The 27112-nt window shown below is 30.2% G+C and overlaps 1 protein-coding gene across 1 annotated transcript in view; it reads left to right on the forward strand.

Annotated features, from left to right (window-relative positions):
- Nucleotides 1–27112, forward strand: part of FRMD7 (FERM domain-containing protein 7) — a 107271-nt gene that overhangs the window by 56377 nt on the left and 23782 nt on the right. The window contains exons 13-17 of the mRNA XM_051211871.1: nucleotides 4093–4889; nucleotides 9169–10421; nucleotides 13504–14129; nucleotides 19343–19791; nucleotides 25397–25540. Coding sequence (XP_051071984.1) covers nucleotides 4093–4889; nucleotides 9169–10421; nucleotides 13504–14129; nucleotides 19343–19791; nucleotides 25397–25540 — 3269 coding nt within the window. The remainder of the gene's footprint in view (nucleotides 1–4092; nucleotides 4890–9168; nucleotides 10422–13503; nucleotides 14130–19342; nucleotides 19792–25396; nucleotides 25541–27112) is intronic.

Here is a 27112-nt window from a genome sequence, read left to right on the forward strand (position 1 = left end):
TTGAAAAACAATTTGCCTATACCCCACCTATTCCAATTGATTAGACTGTTGGATGACGAATATGAGTTACCAAAACATATATATATATATTGTATAGGCTTAGTTATTGTTTATGTTTCTCTTGAAAAATAGGCGCCGACAAAAAATTAAACTGTTAAGGGGAATGAATTATTTATTGTATTATGAGAAATCTTTTTCCCTACAATGATTAAAAATTTCTTTCATGAAATTCTGATTATGAAGTGTAAATACTTTATTATTAGTGTTGTCCATATATTTTCGTCTATAATTATACATTTCGATCACGTATTAAGCAAGTTTTTTTCTATCGAAGAAAATCTATTTTTCTGGCAGATAGAATCGTTTAGTGAACTGTCAAACAGAAATGATATCAAATATTCATTGAAACAGTTATTAAACAGTAGCCAACTGTTTACAAATAGTTCGTATATTGTATATTATAAATAACTGATAGAATCACATGCGTTAATATAGAGCATTTTTGCTGTGCATCGACTATAAGACAATTGCAAGGTTACTTCACAAATTTTCTGAAACTTAGCTTTAGATATTGTTTATGTAAACGAAAATGCCTTAAACATTTAGTCTTTGGTGTCGGCGTACAAGAAAATCCTGAGACGGTTATTTTACCTTGTACTTACTAATATTATTATTAATACACTAGTATCGCATGAGGTCTTACTGTGTCTAGTTCTGTCAAATATTTTTTTTCTATGAAAAGACTTAGAACATTTGTTTATAAATAAATCAGTTATTTACCATACATCGTTTAAACCTTTGTTGTGGTTCGCGTTGGTGGTAGAAATTTATTTTTCAATGAATGCACGAGAACTTTTGATCTCATTAACTTGATTTCAAAATTCATGTGATTGAGTATTTGTGTTTAAATTAAAAGGTTCCAAACGACTTAAATTTCGCATTCGAATATCCAGCCAGTAATTTAAAAGGCGTAGAGCGGTTAGCTAGAGAATTTAATTTACCAGTGGAAATCAGTCGTATGGAAAGTCATTTACAGTTTTCAAAGTCTTAAGCCGATTTATGCGCTATGCAAAATAGATTTCATTATGTTACAGTTCATCGATTCTACAGAATTCCTGTATTAAAATATTCAGGCTGTCAAAATTCTATAGTCTTCACAAATCACCTATACGACAAGTTAAGATAATTCTTCAGATAGATCAAACAACATTTATTACTTATTATTTCTTAGTTAAAAGGTGATGCTGTAAATAAGAAAGTACAATGGAATAGTTTTCACAACGAGTGACATAAATTGGGGATTCATCAAAACAAGAGGTCTCTTGCTAACTGAATCATTCAAGCTTCAGGAACAAAAGTAACTAAAACCACCAACTCCATTCTCAACAGAACGCAGAACTGTTTTAAACTAATCAAAATCTTATCAACAAACGTTTCAACCAGTCACTTTACAGTATGATGAAAGCACAGCGAATATTATTCAGTGTCTATACAACATACATGTAGCTGAAATGACTTCAAATATCAATAAGTAGGAGAGAATTAATACTTAATTAACTGTGATTTATTTTACTGAGGCAGGATAGTTGCTGTTGCCTTTCATTTTCTTCAAAACACATGTAACACTCACATGCTTTGTCTAATTTTATTAAGTCAATTTATTATAGACCACATAACGATATAGTATTATTAAGAATTAAAAGATATTACTGTAGGGTAGTAATAAAAACTTCTGTTTTGTTACAATTTTGGTAGGATATAACATCTATCTCATGAAGATCTATTTATTAAGTATTTACTTAATAAACACTATTTAATCTTCTATCTAGAATCCGATAAGCTATCCGCTTACAATATTTAAAACAAAAAATCCTGAATGAACAATTTGTTTTCCAAGAATTTACCACTAGGCCATAGATTATAAATCTATTAATTATTTATTGCATTACACTGATGCTAATAAATATAAAAGTACACTATTTTAATAGATAAAATAGTTTAATTTAACAATAATTATTTATAATATGCACTAGATCGTCCATAGTAATGTAATAATGATGGATTTTAATTGTGAAGCTTGAAGATAAAGTATATAAAATAACTTTTCGATTAAACTTTCTTCATTATCGTGGGTAATTATCAAACTTGAATTAAAGAATATATATTATTTGTATACATACATATCATAATTGTAATAAATATCTGGTAACTAGGACTGATGTGTAAACATAGTTACACATATCAGTATAGCTAGCCATTTCCGAATATATCATATCAAATTATTATTTTCTCATTATGTCAGACTGATTCATTTGCTTAATTATTAGTTGAAATTATCGAAAAAAACATTCTTTTTATTCTACTTGGACAAATTTTATTAATATCTAAAGATTATTAAATGCAAATAAAGCTAATATGGTGTGAAGACAACCTTAACAGTAAAAGAAATTTAGATAATATTTTTAAACTATGAAATATTATATTTATTTACATATTGAATAATTTATTTTCCAAAAATAAATTTCTAGGGACTCTTTCCCTAGAAATTTTTATTTTATTGGTATTAAAAACCTTTTTATATGACAATAAGTAAGCTTCTGTCATTCTTTGTTTATTTTTAATCCTTTTCAATAGAATTTCTCAGAAAGAGACTTTGAAAATCATTGAACTGAAGTAAATGTTTTCCTAAAAAACAATAACTGATTTCTGTCAAGCACTTTGTTAGTGATATAATAATATTTTCAGCTACGTTTAGTCTAAAAAGAAATTTTTTAACGTTAAAAGTCTATGAATTATACGGAATGGTTTCACAATCATATCTTTAACTTTCTCCTCTGACTTGATATTATAGAAGAATAAAAATGATCAGTCATTTTGTTCATTAAAATCGTGTCATTAACAACCAACCGAGATGTATCATTCAGCTTTGATATATTCCATTTTAGTTCTAATGTATACTGCGTATTAGGGAATGTAGGAAGAGCTGGACGTAAAAGAGAATTTGGAAGATAGAACAAAACAAAAACTGATCCTGTAACTAAGGAAGTTTATACGATTTACTAACATTTAGTAATAAAAGCAATCGGCAACAGTTAGTGGTAACACAGGGATGAGTTTAAGACAGTCTGACAACCAAAACTAGAAGTTGATCGATTGAGATTTTGAACTCATTAATCGACAGAAATTTAATTTGCTATTCAAATCGTGCAAAGCAGCCTAGTATTACAACTTCCAACTTTTTTAATTATTTACCATCATTTATCATCTCTCTCTGAATTATATGTTTTCATCCTAGAAAATATTGACATTATTTTCCTATGAATATAAATTTTGGAAACAGAAACGACAAATAAAGAAATCGACTTGTCTATCGATAGACTTGAAATAATTTTGCAAATATTTCTTATTGTCTTTACTCATCACATATGATTATATAATACTGTCGGATAATTTGTGCTTTGTTGCATTACCGTAAGCGTAGCCTGTCAATTAGTTGGTTTATTAGATCGGTCTAATCTGAAACTTCCAAATTCATCTAGCGACCAGGTTAGATATGTCTGTATGATGAAGACTAGTGAAACATTTAAAATAATCCATGCTTGTAGGCCAGCAATATGAGTAGTGACTCTTGAAATGTCATCATCGATGGTACTAGATGATCAGTGGATTAAATCGCGAAAAGATTTATTTTAGAAGTCTGAACGATTTTGTTTCTCCCGACTAGTGGTTCAAACACTTATTATAAGCTCTGAAGGCACAGTGCTCGACTATTGATAGTATCTTAGTTATATGTTAACTAAAAGTTTCATTCTAAGAATAAACATCTATCTAAAGCTGCTCGATTCTTCCACATTCTAAGTTTTTTTTGGGACTTATTTTGTATAGATGTTTCTGTAACTAAATAGACAAATTTATAGTCTAGTTTTTGAGCAAAATATAATGTTCCCGTTATAACTTTTTCGAAAGTTCGGATATATATTCAGGCTGACCGACATTGAATAATTAAGATAATATTAAATTTCTTTAATGAAAAATTATTTTTGTCTGTATACAATACACATTTTTACTTCTTTTTCCAACTATATTTAAAAGCAACACAACTCCTTGAAACATACAGTACAGTACAAAATATTAGTACTGATGATAATAAAGACGACAACACCTATGGATCAAGCAATACAGTCACGAATCTATCTAGCTCTCAACCATATGAGGCTACATTAATTTTACCTACTGTTACCCAGCTTGGTTTAGAGATTAGTTTGGATAAAGAATTATCATTTCTGCACACCAACCCAATCTTATCCACTGAAACAAATAAAGTAACTGGTTCTAAAACATCAGTTACTGACAACGTACCAACAATCGAAACAACATCGTTTACACATGAAAATAATACTGCAACAACAATGACTCTATCTATGTTGCCTAATTTATCAATAAGATCACAAACTATATCTTCATCTATTACTATACCACCATTCACTACATCTTTTTCTCTGATGACTTCATCACTTTCAACAACAACGACAACAGCACCAGTGGCATATTCAGAAAGTATTACAACAACCAAGGGATCACAAAGTCTATTAGTTAGTGATCAGTTATTATCTCCCGATCACTCAATACTGTACGATTTTCTACCACAGGAAGATACATTTTCAATTACTTTAAATGATATTTCAATGTTGAGGTCATCTGAAGCAACTGATAGAGCATCAACAGATAAGCAATTACCCAAATCAGAAGTAGAATCAAACAGAGTGCAACTTACCGATTTTCTACAAACATTTGGTTTAACAAGTAGTTCAAATGAACCTATAGATCTAGTTAAATCTCTAGCAAAATCTAATGAAAATGAAACTTATGGATGCTTGTTTCTGGATGATGTAAGTAAAGTATATTATCATTTCTTCATTGTAATTACCTCCGTACATCTTGTGCGTTTAAATAATCCAAATTATTGATTTGTTGTTTTATAAAACGTTAACTCTATTATAAAGATAGGCTCCTTTGTCTAAAATATACTAAACTTGGAACACTGTCTTAATTAAAGATGGTTTCTTGCTTGATGTCAAAGTATTTTCTAAGTGTAACTATAGGTTTATCAAAATTAATAAATGTTGTTCTCCTGACGTATAGAAAAATAAAATTCCTGACGTTCAGTGACTTAGCTTAAGCTGTTTATTCAGAAGACAAAAAAAAACATCCATGAATCGATACAAGTTGAAATCGTAAAAGAAATAAATCAGATTGAAGATTTATTGCGCAACGATAAATTTTACTGTGCTACCTTCATATCAATTTAGTTCGTAGATAAGATTTTATGTGTTCACACGTATTTAGTTGATTTAAATAAGTGTGAAAATTACATTTCGACCAAGTGTCTTAAAATAATAAAGAAAATCTTGACTGTTATTATAATATGTTGAATTTTATCATTAATATTTAAGTAAAACTATTTATCCGTTTTTTTTTACATCACTTTGTTTAAATCTTCACAAAAGAGGTGTAATTGCTCGTAGGTGATTAATATATTCAATACATTACATTCATCATGAATAAAACGAGCTTTTATCATGTATTTTAACAATATAAGTTACTGATATATGGTGTATTGTTCATTTTTTCTTAATTTTTTGCCTTTTTTATTTTCAATAATAATTCAGTGTGTACAATTTATATAACAATAAAGTCCCATTTCCTTCCTGTTTCACCTACACTTATATTGTTCACGTAGTCAATTTATTATTTATTCTGATAAAAACACTTGTTAGCTTTTCGTGATTTATCTTCATTATACTGAGCTATTTTATTGTTTCCATCGATTTACCTTGATTAGTACGTTAACCTCATTTGTTATTTATTGTCGAATCCATTTTTTTGTGATACAACCCTTTCTATCCTTCTATAGACATACATTTTCCATATAACTATATATACGAATGTACAGCTTAAGTAAATGATTTCGTCGAAAAGAAAATTTTCTTCGCTGAATTCTCTTTTTCTTATTCAATGACACTATGGGTTATTTTAATTATCTGATTTACCATACTTTTATCCAACAATATGTGGATAATGTTTACCCAGCTAAAAATTGTCAGTAATCAATGCATCTGTTCAGTAAACTACAGTTACTATTATCAAAATATGTCGATGTCAATTAAAAATTCAAGCTTATGTCTATTAAGAGGCAGTTATAAGGAAATTGATTACTTATAAGAAGTCATTAAATGTCAATTCATTTCAAACATCGAAAGAGAATTCTATTTCTTTTATAAAAACAACATTTTAAGAGAATTTCGCAAGCTTCTGACTATGAAAATAAAAGACATTTTTGAAACGTGATTAGTCGATTTTTTCCAGCTCCATATTGAAACACCAGAAAAATTGAGTAGAAGAAAGAAGACTGACATTTTTCCAAATTGGTCTCCTTTTCTATTTTTGTACAAAATATTTTATTTGTGCATTTTAAGTAGTGCTATTCAATACCCAAATGCATATTTATTGCGTCCAGTTATGTGTTTTGGATGGACCCAAATAACACCTTTTGCTTATACAATTTCACACATCAATATTAATTTATTATTGTCAAATTACCAACCTCACCATCACTGTAACGAGCCAGTCTCATATAGTTTATGCCTATTTAGATTGAATATTCAGTTTTCTGAATTATCAAATATACTATCAAATTGACTTATTTCGTTATCCTTTTTGTGATATAGAAGCTCTCCTAAAAGTCTTTTCTCTTCTCTTCTCATTTGGATAACACTGTCACAGTAGTAGTGTCTTTTTATATAAAACATTTGAATCCATCTAATCACATCTTAACTTCCAAATACAGTTAGCTTTTAAACTGAAGCATTCATATGATCATACTGTGTTGATTAAAGCAATAATTTTGATCTGAAAAAAATAATTAAATTACTCTTCTTATTTACAGTTAATTGGATTGAAAATGACTAGACTTGTTTGCTACTTCGAATCCCAAATGATTCTTTTCATTGTATTCAATCATACCAGTCTAGAACAATATTTCTTTATTTATCGATCTTTAGATTTTCATGTCCTGATCTTGAATTTATTTCTAAATTATTCAACATATTGATTTTTGTATCTTATTATCATATAAATGATCTCCTTTCACATTTATCCATCTTAATTTAATCATTCGTTATTCTGTAGAATGAAGACTCTTTATTTTTACTAATAAAATTTTTACTTTATATAAATACTACTTAAATATTATCGGTGTTTTATTTTAACAAGTAAATTTCAACAAAACAATCATTAAGTTAGTTTTCAATGAAGACCTTTTTTATTTCTTTGAATTTCATGAAGGTTGAACTTTTCAAAGAACACCATGTTAACATTTTAAGTTGGATGTATTGTATATATCAATTTCCTGACCTTAAAACTATATACTTTATTGTAACTTCTTGGTCATTTATGTAAAACTAAAAAAAGGGTTTTCATTGTTGAAAAATTCTCATCATATTAAAAACACAGATATATATACAAAGAACAATACTGAATGTAGGAAAAATACAATGAATGTTTTTTTATATTTCCGGTGGCCATTCCGAGATTAAAAGATAAATTACATTGATTAGCTACCTTTTTCTATTTTTTTAAATTCAGCTGCTCTTGTAAACTATGCTATATTTCTAGATGACGTCATATACAACTTGAAAGGGAATAGAGGACAATCGATGGTCGTTTGAGACTTATTGGTAGGACGCACTTAAGCCTTAACTGTAATTTAATCTAATTCAAGTGTGAAAATGACTTAACAACATCATATTCTCATGGCTGGATACTAAAACTGGTTGGTTGTGAAAGTTTTGCTAATGATATGCTGTTCACAAAATATTTGTTGACTTATAGGTTTAACCTTATCATAGTAACAATACCTGCTTCCATTGAAACGTTTTTTAGCGAATATCATTATTCTTAGAAAAAGAACGCATTCGTCGTGAGATAAGTAGTTAACCAAAGATTCAACATTGTATTCAGTTGTATACATTGTAAGATGTTGAATCATAAATCTTGCTTTAGTAGTGATCAATTATAATTGGTCATCTGGAACAACATACACTATTAAACATTTTAAATTAAAATCCAAATAGAAAGTGTAAACTAGGAAGGAAAAAGGCATAATGTAGTTAGTTCAGGTACTCAGTTACCATCAACTTTCGTTCTCCAACATCCTAGTAATTGGGGTAAACAGCAATTATCTTGAAGTGATGACAGAGAAATGAAGCAAGATGATATACAATGAAGTGCTAACTGACGATTTTATTGTTTGAAGTCATTGATAAAATGATTGTATTTTCGTCTTAATACCATAAATGATTGATTTTCTTAAAAATGCCGAAGCTAAAATATTTATATACATTATTTTAACTGCCACCTTCAAATATATTCAATTACTGTTTCCCGTCAGCCTCTAATGATCTTAACGACGTTGAACTATGTACAACCATAAGTAAGGAAATTGAAAACAAAACGTTTAAACACAGTTTTATTCTTCTAGTTTAAAATATCTGGATTCAAGGTCAACGACAAAAAGTTAATCGGTTGTGAGTCTAATGTATGATTGATTTACTTCGTGAAACGTCACAGAAATCTCCTATGGGACACCCACACGGATCAATAATAAACGCTAGTAATTGTAATAAATCCAATCCCTTTTCTGATTGGCCTATTCAATTTACTGAATTGTATAATGTAGCTATTGGATTTTTATCTTTTCATTATTTTTACTGGTTGAAATATTTCAAGGTCGAGGACAAATCAGCTGAAAGTATGATCGAAATTTGTTTCTTCATTCTACAATCTAATTGGTAAAATATTCTCACTTTAATGCATACAGGGGTTATAATAATCTAATGTGTATCTACCGTTCTATTTGTCTTAATAATTAATTGACCCTTTTAACAATGTACAGCTCTTCATTTTTTAAAGATCCAAAATTTAAGAATTACAATGTTCTAATTTTGATCCAAGGAATACATATTACTTTGTAAGTTGGCTTATCTTTTCAAACAAATATTTTCAATGATTATAGTGATTTACAATCGTAAAATTTCAGATAAGTGCAATTAATTCACATATATAAATCAGGATTTACTAGAACAAATAAGCATTTTATTCTAATTTTAGCTGGGTTCAAAATCTCAAAAGCATTTTGGTACCAGTACGACTCAAACAGATGTATGTACCATATCGACAGCTTCTACAACTACTTCCACATCTCCAGCTAAAGCGAAATCACACGTAACTACCACATTATCTGAAATATCCAAGACACATGATTCTTTATTCTCTCATTTCAATGCAAATGTATCACGTTTTAGTGTTGGTGCAGAACCAATTCATATTGCATCATTGGATCAATGGAGCTCAAGTAGTTCAGAAAGCACAACAGGAGTTATAATACGCTCAGATTTAGTTCCGAATACGTCTGTCACATGTCATCATTCTGTTCCGTGTATTAATTCTATTAATCCTATGTTACAGCATTCATTAACCTGCCCAAATGCTTCAAAATCTATACCTTTGGGACACGTTACCAGTTATCTGCATCCATCCGAAGGTGATGTTAGATCCTCTAATTACAGAACTGAACATAAACAAGTGAACAGTCTTAAAGGCACAACATCACATAACAATGTACCAGCTAAGTCTAAACACTATAAGCATTTGCAAAGTCACGAACATGTATGCTCCCATGGTCATCACTTATCTAATTCTATTCCTTCTGGTATTCATCTTACTGAATTAGAGGAATCAGTTCTTTCAACATCACAGCATGTTCATAACATGATTCCTACGGAAAATGTGAAACGAATTCATGGAAAACACAGCGACAGTAAAAAATCTGAACAAGCGAGAAGAAATAAACATTTACATCATTTGCACGAACAAATGAATCAAGAATCAAGTGGAAATCACAATTTGGTGTCATTAAATGATTTGGAAAATGCAGCTGAGATACTTGAAGAGGTTCCTTATGTGGTACTTAGACGTCCTCGTTCAGTTGACGTTAAACAGTATCAACTTCACTTAGAGCACCAAAGACAACAAGCGGCTGCCTTAGCTGCTGCTGCTGGGGGCTATCCATTTCATCTTTATCAAACACCAGGTGCTCATTACCCTTTCACTTCACGACTACCAATTGGTTCTCAGTTGTCATATGGACATTACGTTCAACCACCACCTTTTCATGGGTTCAGAAGTCTGGAATGTAATCAAAATCATCATTTAGACACACCGATTACATTTGGATCGCATCGTAAATCTGAACAGTCAGGTAAACAAACATCTCATAAATGTTCATCAAGTCAATCGAAGCAGGTATCAAAACTGGATAGTGACTCATGTAAACGACATTCTAAGAGAACACATTCAAGAAGGTTAGTTTTAAAACTTTGGAAGTAGTTTTTACATAAAATTATCAAAGGGGTTGGCTTCTACATACGCAAAGAGATTTCAGGCATGAATTTCAGTTTACACATAGCTCTCTTATCATTAACCACTACTTGTGATAATCTTAGTCTTCACTTCATGGGCGTGTATTCCCTAATAAGCAAGAAAAAATAACTGTTAAACTCTACTCCGATTATTGGATATTGTTTACTAACAATATACGGTATTTCCCTTTATGTTCATTATCTTAATTATTTTTATAAACTTTCTCTAAAAATAGTTCAATTAAGTAAAATAGGAAACATTTTGTAGGTCCAGAGCTATGCTTATTGAGAGTATATGTTAAGCTGTTGAAATTTCATTTTTACAAAGGACCAATGAATATTTATTGGGTGAAGAAATCTAAATGAACTGATACGTGAGTCTGATAGATCACAGATATTATAATAGTCAATTACAATGCGTCACCAATTTTCTGTTTATCAATTTATGGGCGATGCAATTACACGTTTTTATACTACTACTAGTACATATCAACGAGTGAAACCAATATCTAAACTTTATGCCTTAAGCAGATGAATGTATTGGCATAACGTTCAACAGATTTTAGTCATCGTAAAGCTGACTCGCAAAATGAATCCTTTCACGACTGTATTTCCAGATGAACACACAACAAGCATGTTCATTCTCATTTTGATTTCACCAAGTAGGAGTTTTCAGATCAATTAAAAGTAAGCGCTGATGTTTTTCAGAAAGACGAAGAAAGCTTCGAAATTTAGCTATCCAACTTAAAGAACTCTATATTACTGAAGATTGTCAAATTTTTTACTTTTGTGTCATATTCAAAAGGAGTCAAAGTTTAAAAAATCTTGCTTGAGACCCTATGTTCAATTTGGATCAAACAACAGAATGTGAATAATAAGTAGGTTAATATTTGATCCAACTTTTAACAGACCGAAACAGTTTCTTCCACCATATTGATTCCTATTTTGTCCCGTCTATCTCACAAACGGGTTTTTTTTCTAATTTTATCTATTTGTCCATCAAATGAATTATCCACACGTAGCAAAACTCGCCTGAAAAGGATTAGTAAATCTCGAAAATAAGTGTATTTAACAGAAATTATGAAAACTTATAAAAACATATAACACTTTTACTTAGCGATCATAATGTTAATTAATTGGCTTATCGATTTATGTAGTTTAGTTTTTTCCAATACTTACTCATTAAGCTTATTTCATAATCTATCCGAAGTGCTATTGATTTAGGATTGCAAGATTGATTATTCTTATGCTTAAGTACAGTTTTTGTGAAACTAGTGATTATCTCAAAAATAGTCTAAAATTGCTGACTGATAGCAACTGGAGAAGTATTAACAACTGGAGAGTACTAAACAGCTCTTCTATCATGGTTTGAAATTCTTCAGGTCCACACAACTTTGACTGAACGTCGGAACAGTCAGTGAACTATCAGAATGAAAACAAAGCCCCGACTATTTACTACACATAACTTTTTCGTGTTAATTCACTCTACCCTTTCAGTATATATATATATATATATATATATATATATATATATATATAGAGAGAGAGAGAGAGAGAGAGGGAGATTGCAATCCAAAAAATGAGTACTTACTATCACACACTGAAAACAGACAGGTTTGTTTTGTCCTCACCTAGGTATAACAGAGGCAATAGTTATCACAATTTTCCGACTAAATTTATCCCAGTCACATCAGACAAGTGTAAATATTATCTTTGAGTTTACTTTAACATTTTCATTATTGTTCTAGCTATTTTCAGTTTGAACTTTATTGCACCTTGTTAACCTAGTTTATTAATGATTTATTCAGTTATCACAAAAACACAAATCCCTAGCAAGTTCTTGATTGGACTTTTTAATGATTATCATTTACATTATCACCCTCTAAGCCAAAAGCCTGTACCCAACTTCTGCGAGATATTGTTGTTTGTAACTGTATGCCCTGATGTCAGGTTATATAAATTCTCATCTTTTCATAGTCGAAATATTTGAATTATTTTAGAACTATATTCGATTAAATTCAGCCTAAAAATTCATGTCTTTAAAATAACAAATATGACCGGACAATATTGATTTCACTTGGATCAACAATTTTTACTGTAATATACATGAATATTTGAACGCGTATATGCAAATATTAAACCAACCAATATTGTAATAGATTGTACACATAATAAGTTAAAAATATAAATTAATAGTAAGAAGACTCGTGATATTAGTGGTACGAGTAATATAAATTCTAGTCAATGGTTCAACATGGGAAATAGGTCAAACTTGGATAAATAGGCCGTTAAATAATAAACTCAATGCAGTCTATGAAGTTGCGTTGATTGATTTGATATATTTATATTCCCCTTCGAATTTACATATATACAACAGTAGAATCTGATGATCTAATTGCAAACAATATTGTTTGCTCATATGTGTTGTTCGTTGCACAGATATAATCTTTAATATTCATGCCTTTGTTTGTTGTTTTACGGGAAGTGTGTAATTAGAACATCTATATTGTCTGACTCGGATAATTTGAAATTTTAGAAAATCATTTAGGCATCTGATATTACTAAATAGAATATACAACTTGAAAGCAGAAACAAAGATGGATTTTTGAAGGTTCTTAATATATCTAATTATCGTAAGGTGTGTTGACTACTGGTTTCAGCCCTAAACAATGATCATAATGAAATGAATGTACCATTTCATTGGTGAATATTCACTTTTAGAGTTTTGGGTCTTTTTATGAACCATAACTCGAAAGTTCGTATTAGTAGTTATGAAAAAGAAATCTTTATTGTGCTGAAAAACGTGTTTAAGTAGTTGGTGGTATTGGTTATTTCTTATGTATAGTGGCTATCATGTGTTACACATCTCTCAAAATCGTTGTAAAGTTGTCTCCAAGGTAGCAGTAAACTGGTGAATAAATATCTACTGATCTATTTTAATTTCCTGAATACCGTTATGACTATTAACTTAACACTGAACATTTCCTAGTAGTTAATGTCTTTTACTTTCTTAATTATTTATCAGTCGAAAAGAAACTGAACCATTTGTTTTGGAAGAAAATGACTACTCCTTAAAGGGTGACAGGAAATTCAGTCAGTACGATACTAATGCCAACCATATATCTGTCACTGATTTACCACCACGAACAACCAGTATATACTCTCATCATCGTCACCACGACCATTGTCTGCACAGACGTGGAAAAACAAATGGTGTGTCTGGAGATAGAAAAGTGAAATCCTCAACACTGGCTAGTACTGTTACAACCATTAGCACTACTACAAATGTTGGCAGCAAAGATCAAAAACATGGCAAGTCGAATACTGAATATGATGCTAATTTAGCAAAAGGTAAGGAGATAATGATATCATCTGTAATATCATCAGGAGTATTAACAACAACCACTAGTGTAACAGGACTAACAAAACAAAAATCACAACTTCCAGAGTTACAACAACTACAACCGTCATCACCTATGCAAGACAAAAAGAGTAAAGCTACAACATCATTGATAACAACTGAAAGTCAAAAATTAAAACAAATTTCATCACCAGATGTTCATGAGGAAAATGGTGAAAGTGAAATACCTTATCCTGTTTCAGTATCTGCTGTAAAACCGGTGCCTAAATTGAAGGTGACGTCAAAATCAAGTAAGTTGAATTAACATAATTAAAGCAACTTACTATATATATAGAAATTTATGAATTTCCTTACTACTGTGACGTAAAACATATCATTTGATCCCACACACGAATAAACATAAAGCCCTACTAAATCTTTAAGTGTGAACTCTGCAATAAATGTGGTTTGTTTTATTTTCAAATCTTTTTGTACACAAGTCTTTATGTAGAATTAAAGAATTCATCCCATCAATATTTTAGTAAAGGCTACATAAATTGGTTTCTTTTTCTAGGTGTCTACAATGTTTATCAAAGGAAGTAAAATACAGAAATGTTTTATTGTTATTCTAACATTTTGATTTTCACAAAAAATAATTCTGTTCGAATGAATAGGAATGTTAAGGCTAATGTGTACACTTTAAGTCAGTTAAATATACCATGCATATATATTTACATCAGTCAGTCAGCTACAACGCAGGACCGGGCACATATACATCGGTCCAAGTTGCCACACCTCATTAGCACAACAAGGTGAACACCATATTCATAGAAGTAGTTACTTCAATGATAGTAACATATGAAAGAAAGATTGCGTATAATGATATAATACAGGAAGAAAGAATTAGTTGGTAGAAAGTAAGGTATAATATCACGGTTTATATATATATATATATTGCTATTCTTTAAAGACATCAACATCCATCATAGTTAATTACAATAAACTGGTTGGTCCGAAATCGCTACGTTTTCTTTTCAATTCAAAGATTTCAAGCTTGTACAGAGACCATAGAACTATATTACTTCATTTTTCCCAGACCTATTCCTGCTGTGTTTCATCAATGAAAATAACTGTAGCAGATAAAAAATTGTTCTATTAATAAATACAAGACTAAGTTTGTGTTAGTTTAACATGAAATCACTTCTGCTTTTAAGTAAGGTGAACAACGTATTTTTCTAACGTCTATCTCACTTTAGTCATTCACTATTCTATATTACAAAACATGGCTGCTACTATTATTTTTCATAATCATCTATCTGATCTTTGGTAAATACAGGTGACATGAAATAATTATAACTCATCACTTTTACTAAGTTTGTGTGTTTAAAGACGTTTTTCTCACAATGATGCTATTTTCCATTGTTGATTATCCGAACTACAATCGATCAGTTTTTTCATATTACGAAAATATACTTAGTAGGTTAGCATCAAAATAGAAAGTTGCGAGTTGTAGTCTTGACTCTCAACAACAAAAAGTCACAAACCCCTCTTCATACCTGTCGAATAAGTGACTAGCAATATGTATTAAGCAACTTAGTGAGTACTGCATAGATATTTGAAACCGTGCCCATGACTTTTGAGACTCAGTGTGAACGTTAACACTGGAATCAAGGTAGATCTAGTTGAACTCGAAATAAGCTGAAACGTACTTTTTGGATCCCACTGATAATCAAATACCATAAGCCTCAACGATTTGAAAATTCTGAAAATTTATTTTATTTTTTTAAAATTTTTTTGTCATTCGGGTGTTGAGGCGAAATCTCTCAGACTACTGAAAACATGGGAACGCCTCACTAAATACAATATAGTTTCTTAAACCAAGTGATTAAATTTACCTATTATATATATACATATATATATTCGGCGAAAATGACAGTTATTTTATTTGTGCATAATTGAGATGAATATCATATAATTATTCAATATATTCCTTCAAATGGAACAACATTTCTTCTCATTATAAACTTATAATTATTATTTATCGATGTAAGTAATCGATACATTGCATTTCGATTATTCATTTGGCTGGTTGTATTCTCACTAAACACTTGGAAAGTGTTTTTTATCACTGGTTTATACATTATCGAATGAAATCGAGTTACAATTTGTCGTTCAACAATTAATAGTAAATATAATTATCTTAACGCAAATTAAATCTGCTATTGAATTATCTTAAATTAATTGCCATCTACCTAACTTGATTAGAAACTGTTACGTCAGCCAGTATTGTGGCAATTCTATTATACATAAAATACGATAAAAAAGGAATACAATTTACATGCGGCAATCAACAAACTACTTTGAACAAAAGTGTGAGAAGACTTTCGTACATTTTGCTTCTTAAAATCCTATTGTTCATCTCACAAGTAGGTAATAGTTATTTCATGACTGAACAATCTGTTGTATTTATGCAGTGGAATTTACACACCATATGGTTACCATATTGAAAATATAATTTTTGTCATCACCTGTAAAAGTTTCCTTTCTATACAGTTATGTGCGAGCCTCCTTGATAAGAGCTGTATTCTGGTCAATCGCAGATATCAAAATGTCTAATATAAAATTTTCCCTTAGTATTTTCTCAATCAGAAACTTTTGGTTTTTCATTTTGAAAGTTTTGTAAGGTTTGAATGTTCTTTACATTCCTTATTTGAAATTTATCCAAAAAAGCCTCAATTTTATTAACTATAGTTTCCCGATTTTCAGGACTCTCAGAAAGCTCATTTCACGTAATCCTGTTCTCTTGTATTTTTCCATATCCGATGTCCACCAACTTTTGTTGGCATTCCATTCTATTTTGGTCGACTCGGTAGACTCAATAAATCACTTTTTGGTTCCTCCTAGGTTAGCGTGCAAAATATAAAACACAACATCGATTGATCACATTGATAATACCTAAAGATATTCTTTGGTCATTAGTTCAACCTAAATATGTTTCTAACCAACCAAAAGCAAACTTTTATTAGGTAAATAAGCGGTCTGGACATTGACGGATTCTAGTCGAAGATTTGATTGATTTAACAAACAACACATTACTTCGTATTTATTGTTGACGAGATAACCGCTTACCTAATCATTTTCATAACGTACTCCGGGAAAACATGGTCGTTTAGCTTAAAGGCAATCATAATTGTGTGATTATTTGACATCTCATTATTAGTAATATGGCAAGACAGAAACGTTACTGGTGTTATGATTCGCTGTAAGTCAAGTAGATAACCAAAATATCGATAGACATACTACTTATTCTCAATAATTGTTCACTTTGTCATAACCAACTAAGCTCAATATAAAGCATAAGCGTCATGTGTATCATGTCAAACTAGTAATGAAAGATACAAAAAGTTAATATGGAACTCAAAGCGAATTATGTAGTGTTTTCAATCTTAGTCGGTAATAAAGCGAGACACAAAAACCGAATACTATAATATAATTTTTTAAAGATTATTAAACACTTAGTATTTAAAGTGGAAATGTATACCTAAAAAACATAACTAATGTAGGTATTGTTAATCATCTAGATCGCATGGCGTTCAGCAGATCATCTCCGTCATCTTACTGCACTACTGAAACGTTTAACTCATATGGTGGGGAGGAGTAGTTTCAGTGTATTAAAAGAAAACTTTTCATCTGAATATAAAATTCAGATTTCACTGAGGCCAAATTATTTAATGTTAAACTTTTGGATTGTGAGTCAAGATCCATATATATTATTTTTACTGATTAACAAATTAGAAACACATGTACAATTAGTCCACAGAATTATGTCAAGGAATTTAATGAATAAATCGAATAAAAATTACTTGCCTTTATCTAAATAAGTTTGAACCAACCATATCACTGAATAACTTGTGTATATATTTTATTTTATCATTGCTGGTTACATAGTAATTTGAGTGTCAAGTGCATAGTGTTTCCTTGTGATTCCATTAAAATTGTAATCTCATCTTGAAGTAACAAAGAGGGTTTCCTTTCAACCTTGTTTGACCTTTTCTTTCCAAACATAACAATTTCTTAAAAAAAAACACGTCTATTGTGAAAAAAGTGATAAAATGAATTCACTTTACTCAACAATTTATATATAATTATATCTGACAGAACAAATGAGTGAAACTATTATTTTGTTCTATATGACTTCAATAGGTGTGAAAATTCGTACATTTTAATTAATAATAACTAAGGTATACTAGAAAGATTAGAGGAAATTAGATTTACTGGAAAAAATATAAATTCTTATTTCAATTAAGTAAACGTGAAAGATTAAAGTTTCATATATAGAACAGTTTGCAAATAACTGAACAAGATCTAGAGAATTGACTTGTTTCTTAAATGTTTTCTTATAAAAGGGTTTAATCGTTCAGATCCGTTTGACTTCATTAGAAGATAAGGAAAAAAAAACACTTTGAAAAGCAAATGTGTTAGAAATTTGACATTGAAATAATAATATAATAGATTTAATTAACTGATGAAAAAGGCATTTCTAATGTCATACATTTAATCTGGATCATTTTTAATTCCTTAAGTAAGCTTATCACATTTGTGTCATTATTGGAAGCAAAACTTTTATTAAATTGAAAAAAGACTTTCTTAGGAAGTACATTAAACTTGTAGTCACTTAATAAATAATAATTTATCGCCATATACCTTCTGGTTATTTATGGGTAGTTTTTGTTATTTTGGCTGTCCCACTCTGTATGTGATACTTGAAAACGTTTTTCTAGATATTTCAGTCATACACTTATTTGACAATTATACACATATGTAGGCCAAAAATATATTGAATTCGCATTACTGGAATACTAATGTAATTTGAGTTTTTATTCAATTTAAAAGATATCTGCATTCATAACCAAGCACCTTTCATTACGTATGAGAAACAAAATGTCGCTAAGTTCAGATGCATCTAAAGAATTTATCTTATACCTGGGTATTTAAGCAACATACAAACTGACCTTTTAGATACGTTGTAAATAGTTATTTTCTGCTGAGACTCATATTTGGGTTTTTTAGTTTGCTTACTCACCCAGCAAGAATTTCTTCTACTTTATGTGTTTGTGAGTAACAGTTTCAACCATTAGAAGTTTGATTTATATGACTTCACCTAGTTGTAAATCTACATTATTTTACTGAGATATAGATCATTCAAAAGAAAATAGATGACCTTCAGATAATTTCAGTCTGTATATACAGTTGAGTAGTTTTTATAACCCTAACAACCTGATAAATAAGACTGAATATCATTACTTAGTTCCGTTAACTAATAGGCTTCATGTGATTTGTTCCAAAGGTTGTTTGAAATCCTCAACTTGAGTACTAAATAATCATGGGAATAAGGACTAACTATTTTCGATACTGACCCTTTTGATTTATTAACAAAAGAGTTTACGACTTCATTAGTATTTTTTTAATTGTAGTCTAATTTTGTTTCTGATTTACTTCACTCAATGCTACAAATATATTATAGCAAGTAAACGTCAAATACATGAGCACTTACAACATCCAATACCTCCACCATACTGGCATTATCATCATAATGAAGTACAGCCCCAACAACACCATCACCATCATCATCCGGCATGTTCATCACTTATCGGTAAACATGAAGCGACAGCAAGGTCGATGAAAGATCAACCACAACCAACTATATACGGATCTGAATTCTTAGCGACAAATTATCCTCACATTTTTACAAAAGTTTTGAAACCATCTAGTAGTGGTAAATCTGAACCAAGGGTGACATCGACAAAGAAGAAAGTTACTTCTAAACCGTCAGGATTATCAGGTGATCAAATGAAACCGGCCGTTACACCTGACTTCACCGAGAACAATAAAGAGAGTGATGAAAAAATTACCAAGCAAACTAAGAAGCCATCGAGTAAATCTTATTCAGATGGACGATTCAGAGGTGATATGGTAAGGAAACGTTGTTTATTCTTTGTTGTATCTCAATTTTCATTAGGTAAATGGGATTTTACATTCTGATCTCTCCTTGAAGTTTCATGAAATAAAAAACAAAAATTGTTTGAAAAATTTATGCCAATTTTGTCGCCAATTACTGAGCTCTAAATTCAAAAGAGTGGTATTGAATCACACGTAACAGAACACCTTTTATCAAATAGCATACCAAAGCATTCTCTTAGATTATTTATGTCTAAAATGCAGCAAGATCCGTCTTCAATATCATTCTCATGCTTTCCAATTAAGTACCAAAAGTCATTAATGAAAAGGTTCTTATGTTTGAATTTATTGTAATGATTGTTCATACAACACGATAGTCACAAACATCATAACGGTGTTTCATGCGTTTCATTCAAAATGTGTACTAGGGTATCAGCGAAATAAGTCAAACTATATCTTAATAGTGTAGAGATAGACTACACATCATGTACCGATATTTAGTAAACTCGATTACTTCAACAAGCTTGTATGACCAGTGGTGATTGAATAGGAATGTTATTTATCAATAAGGTAACGTGTTAAGCAGTAGTTTGACATTTACCATTATGCATTTTTGACCTTTGTAAGAATTCCAGCTAAAAAATACACAACAGAAACAATCAGTAGCATACTATTGCTATATTGTTTCTTTAATTTAACCAATACACAACGTGAACGCTAACCATTTGGAGATCAACTATTGCATCACACATAGATATTGTTTGAATTGGTACCAAATATTATTTTCATTTTATCACTATCATTTAACTTATTGTACGTTGAAAAATTCTAGTTCACCGTTTTTCAAGACCCATATTCATCACTTTAAATCGGCCATTTGAGAATTTTGGAATTTATATAAAACTAGGATGACATGTAGACCTACATCATAAATCTATACAAATGTATTCAAATAAAGTTACGAACATGCACTACAGAATCACTTTTCCTACTTATTTAGCAGGATAATAAATTAGGTATAGTTCGCAATTACATATTAGACAGTGAATCTAAAATTTATCTTACTTCAGATCTTCATTTTCAGAAAAAATGACATTTCGGAAAATATCGTGATTGAATCAAAAGACTTTGACATTGGCATGGTTATATATATAGTACAAAAACCCTAATGTGGCCATGATGTAAAATAATTTATTTCTGTGTTATCCAGCCGACTACATATACATCATATATCATAGCTGCATAATAATAATAAATATTTTAAATGTTTAGGGCAATTGGTGCATAAATAATAACATTTACGCTTACTTTTATTTTTACATAAATTTTGTTTCGAATGAAATTACCTTGAATAACTGGTTGTCATTTATCATGTCGGTAAAGAGTTAACGAGGAACAGTTTATGTTTATGTACTTCAATCTACTTTATTAGGCCAGTAGATACAACCCACTTACCCAGACTTAAGTAAGCACTAATCATTACCGATCTCCATCAGAATTCAGTAAATTTTTCAATGGGTGATATATTGAAAGAAACACACAATATTAAGAAATATTATAGTTTGAAATATCCAAATAAAGTGAGTTCTTTGTGGTTATTATAGTTTACAATGAAACCTCATAAAATATTTTTGTGATGACTTAAATCAAATTATTATCTCGACAGGAATTCACTAGAACATTTATTTGTTTCCTTTTTTCCGAAGTTATTAGAAATGTGACGGATATCAGATTAGATTTTTACGTTTGTTTAAAAAAATCTGACATATCATATGCCATCTATTTAACTTACATCCGTGCGAATAATAAATATATGATTAATGCTTAGTTTGAAACTTTTTTTGTATTAAATAATCTTTTGTTAAATCTAGTGTGTGAATTCGACCACATGAACCTATTTTTAAGGTTTGTTATTCGATTGTTCCAAGTGAACTGTCATGTTTCGAAAAGCTTGTACATTCTTTCGTATGTAGTAATAGACCTTATTTCGATTATTAAAACGTTTTGATATTTTTGTAGAAAAAAGGATTTTATCATTTAGTATTTTATGTAAAACGTTGTGATGAAAAATACATTAATCATTTTACACTCAGTAGATCTTTTAACAAGGGTAAAAAATGATGAATGAACATTCTAATGTTTACAGTTGTATGACTATAAGTATTTGAAAGGTGATAGATAAACTCAATGAAATGTCCACTTTAATACCCTTCATGTTAAGTAAAAATGTTTTCACAGTCAAAACTAAATTGATTCATGAATGGACTACGAACTCTTATTGGTTAGAATATACGACTTTCAAAGATGGTTGCTTATATAAATGCTGCCAGGTGTTTAACACAACCAATTCAGAATTTTTTCAATGGATTGATTTCTTGATATTTTAATTGTTTTAAATCAAATTATTTGCAAAATTTCATTCTGTTTCTTTTCATTCAAAAGGCTAAGCGTATTTAAATAAATTGACCTGATTAAATCTAAGTATGTTTCTGACCAGATTTAGGTTAACAGTTAAAATAAGACGAAATAATGACAAAGTACGAGTAAAACGCAAAAAAAAAACTGACTACTTCTAGCTTTAATATTAAAGGCTTAACATTAGGAAGCTCTACAGACTAAATAATCATCACAACTCCCTATCAATGCCGGATATTCTGTATTCACAAAAAATATGCTTAAGTCCTTAAATATATATATTCACTATAATAATAAAATTTTACAGGGCAAAAAATTTACTATTGTTTTCTCTACTTTGTAACATTTGAATTTGTTGAATATGGAAATGAAGCAAATCTCAGTTTTTGTCATAAAAATTTTAGTATTGTTAACAGTTATTTTCCAAACAGTTTTGAAAATTATCTATTTACTAGGAGTCGTTTATCTCAGTGAATAGTGTCAAACGCTTGTGTGTATGTTATGAAATGTATAGATGACCTTCAAATGTACTATAAAAATGATTAAGTTTATTTCGTTATTCTTGTTATCATTTTCACTTCCTATTCAGCTCACCTCAAAACTACAACATTTGAGTACAAAGATTAATTCAATAGAATAATCGATAACTATAGAAATGAATTTTCGGGATTAAATTTCAATGGGTAAAATTGATATGACATAACGATAAATTTAACACAGTTTGGTATCAGAAGGGGTTTTGTGGAAATTGTAATTATTTAAACAGTTAAGATCGTGAGTCAATTGAAGCTAGACCACCATGGAAAACCTGGAAGCACTGGACGGCTCACTAGTGACTGGCTTCAAGAGATATATCCTGGAGTTCTAGTGAGAAGCAGTGATCAGTGGAGTTCAATCGGGTCAGTTGTGAGGTAGTAATCCACTGACGACAGTGGTGAATGTGTCGCTCAATTTCGTGGATTAGTTGAAGTTAGACATTAACACTTGGACGCGGGCTCAGTGGTCTAGTTGGCTAAGCGCCTGACGCGAGACTGATAGGTCCTGGGTTCAAGTCCCGCGGGGCGGGGTCGAGGATGAGCACTGCTTAGGGATCCTGCAATAGGACGAGACGGCCGTCCAGTGCTCCCAGGTTTTCCATGGTGGTCTATCTTCAATTGACTCATGATTTCAACTGTTTAAGCTAACACAATTCCCCGATCAATGCTTAGATATTAAATATCAGATTCGAAAGTAACGTGATTTAGGAATATATTACTGTTTACTGTTTTGAAAACTTAAAGCATTATTATTGTAGATCTACTTCTCCGTCGTAAGAGATTTCTAATTTGGAAAACTATTTCTTGGTCAGCGTTTTAATCCTGACTGGATAATTGATCAATTAGTTAACTTAATTACATTAGTAGGTTAAATCTCATCTAAAAACGCTACTGTATTATAACTATAAAAATCAGTATTCCTTCAGAGATAAGCAGTGTCATTCACATTATAGTGAAATTAAAATATTCAGACATTCGTATGAGTTATACCTTTAGTAAAAACAAGCTTATGTACTCAAGTGAGAATACTAAAATACTAATATTTATGAGGATCACGTGCAACAGAAAGCGAACAGCTTGAATTACGTGACAATCGGAACTTCAGCAATAATTTTAATATCAACATACCAGTCGTTTAGCGTCTTTTAGCAAGGTTGTTTTCTACAAGATGGGGTTGCTGACCTCATGCCAAACCCTCCTCCTTTACCGGGGCTTGAAATCAGTAGTAACCCTAGGAGACATACAGGCGGAGTTAATATAAAAATAAACTGACAAACTATTTTTGAGAACTTTACCAGGGAAAGTTGTAACATCGTACAGTAATTCATCATTAGTCAGATTAAACTTGTGATAACTTTTTTCCAGAAATATTTATTTCATTGCTTTGTCCTACTTTAACAATCTTCCCACAAAGTATACTCCTTATGCTCATTAGAGAACATAATATTTTAAACACCAACTTAGTGAGAGATTTCATGATTGACAGCAGTCAGCTTCATCTAGTTCACGACAAATTCCAACTTTAACTGAAAATTGTTCGCTTTAAAAACCATTTTCAAAAAAGCATTCAAATTAGAAATAACATTTTTTTTCTCTGTCCTTAATTTATTCGTTATAACCAATCATTTACAGAGTATGTTATTTTAAGTGATTTACTTCTACAGCAGTCTGTTTTCATTTCATTTGACTGAAACCATGTGTCAATTGAATAAACTGAATCTTTTACAAAAGAAATACTACACGAAAAAAACAGCTCTTCGTTTTGCGTTGACAATAATCTTGGATGACATCCAATTTACGAATTCGATACAAAGAAACATCATAATCGTGACCACATTCTTGATCGCTTTAAGACATTTTCATTAGTTACAAAGCTTGTTTTATAGAATACAAGTTAATACTAGTTTAATTACGGATAAAATGAAGAATATCGATCATTGTCCCTTCACTAGACAGACAGACAGTGTAAATCATTTTCCTTTTCAGTTTCTTTCTATTCTCCGTCTTTTGTCATTGAGTAAGTCAAGAAAAGCCGCAAACATATTAACAAAATATTGACAACTAATTTTCGGACTAAACCACTACACCCTTTTAAAACAAAATACCTTTGAGCTACGTTAGTCTTAGTTTATACATTTCTTTTTAACATAGCGAAGCAAGCATACAAATACTTTCTTAAACATATTTTAGTGTCTGAAATTAATTCTCAAGTCGCTAAGCTTTCTGGATTGCTTGATTTTGAGTCATATTGTGGCATGTATTTGCTATCGGTTTCGGTTATATATTTTGAAAGTTAGGCTTTCCTAAGCCTCCTAAATTATTTTTCATAAAAGTTACACAAAATCTTAAACTTCACTAATAATTTAGATAATGTGAATGTTTCAATATTCTCAATCCTGGAAAATGCCTTCATATTCCGTTCACTGTATTGCTTTAAATACTGTCACGTTTTTAACCGAAAAAGTAAATGATAAACAATTTTTATATTCATTGCAAATTGCATAAGTGAGTGTGATTCAACATAAAATTCTGCAGAAGCGAGTCAATAAATTAATTGAATAAGTTGAAATTCCTCACACTTCATAACCAATAAGTGTGTGGGTTTGTAACATTACTTTTTTTGTTAAAGTTCACTTGATTTTCTCTGATATTACCTGTCTATTAAATAGGATCCAAATGAGACTTTTGAAAAACTAAGAGAAGACTTACGATCTGCTGGATTCACTGTGGATACAAATCGTCCATATTTGAGTACAACAAAATCAAAGAATAATAAACAGCCTGCAGATGGTTATGTACAAGAGCCTAAAAAGGTACGTTTTTCAGGTTATCCTACATAATATATTATACCAAAAGTACTTGTTAATAATGAACTTAATCAGCATATGATGTTTGATAGAAAATAAGAAAGCAAAATACCTAATTTATCAATTTGTGCTTAAGTAGATCATATTACATGGTTTATTGCTAAATGCATTAATATTCTTGTGGTTTATAAAATCATTTTCTAACTGAAGATAGAATAAACTGAGCTAATGTTCCATGAATTAATTAGGTTCCACCGAGATAATTCTTGTCTTCCAATCATTACTGAATTTTTCTAGTCCTCCCTCGTCTTTCCAATATATATATATATATATATATATATATATCACCAGACTATTTTTATATATTCATATTTACTTGTTATTGATCGCTTAAATAAATATCTATAACCATGCTTTTCAAATCCCAATACCAAAAATGTTGATTTAAGCGGCTTCAGCTTACAGTGTTCAAAATTATATCGATCATGTCGCAATTATAAAAAAATCTATTGTCAATAAAGATCAACGTGAAAATACAGTTAGAGTTATATTCGGAGGACATGTTTTTTTGTTGTTGACAATTCTTTTTTTGTAGTAACAAGTAATTCATATATAATTGTCAAAGTATTTTTCGGAAAGCACGGGGTATATATATATATATATCCCTTAATATTCTATATTGCTGTTGTAGAAGAAATATATAACTCAATATTTATTTACAATTTTCTTCGAAAAGAAAACTGATTACTAACTTTCTTAAATGTAATGAATTTTAACAGGAGAAAAATTATTGTAGAAAACATTTTTATTTTTATTTCATCATTGATATGCACATACGATGTCCTTGGTTTTCTATGTATATGCAAGATTGGTTCTTTAAGCTACTAACTCATTACTGGTTACTTTTTTTTTACATCGGTGAGTATTTAATTTTCCTCTGTCTATGCTTATCTCTTATCAAGACTACTGAAAAGATAACAACAACAGGAACGGAAAACCACTGTTTTCACCATATATACAATAAAAAAGTGAAACATTTTTCTCTTGAAGTACATCTCTATTCCTACTAGATAAGAATTGAAGGTAATATTGTAACTCCACACTTAAACTGAGGAGGTACTAGCACGAGGTAGAGAATGAACTTTGTCGATTGTTTTGTTTCCTAGTACTGTAACTTACAAAATAGTACAAGTGAGGTAAAACATACATAAAATAGTCAAGTTAATGCAGTCAAAAGATTAGATTCAGAATTACGAGAATCGATTTTAGTGATCAGGTCACAAAAAAGACTAATAATATCAAAATATAAGAAATTATATTTTTGTGTTGGAGCAATAAAGCCTGGAACTTGTTTCCTTTGTCGAAATATCATGTTTTGAAAGAATATTTTTATTTGACAAGTCAGATAGATTTAAAATAATAACTAATATAAAAAGAAGCCTCGTAGAACATAAGGAGATTTTTTCCCGGGATAGCAATGATTTCTGCAGTAAACGTCTTCCAATAAGCAAAGTCTAGAATTGTAGAGAAAATAACATATGGTTTTTATAAGCCTAAAGTAATCAGGTGCTTAAGTTC

This window comes from Schistosoma haematobium, chromosome ZW, assembly GCF_000699445.3.
Source record: "Schistosoma haematobium chromosome ZW, whole genome shotgun sequence".
In the NCBI taxonomy this organism is placed as follows: Eukaryota; Metazoa; Platyhelminthes; class Trematoda; order Strigeidida; family Schistosomatidae; genus Schistosoma; species Schistosoma haematobium.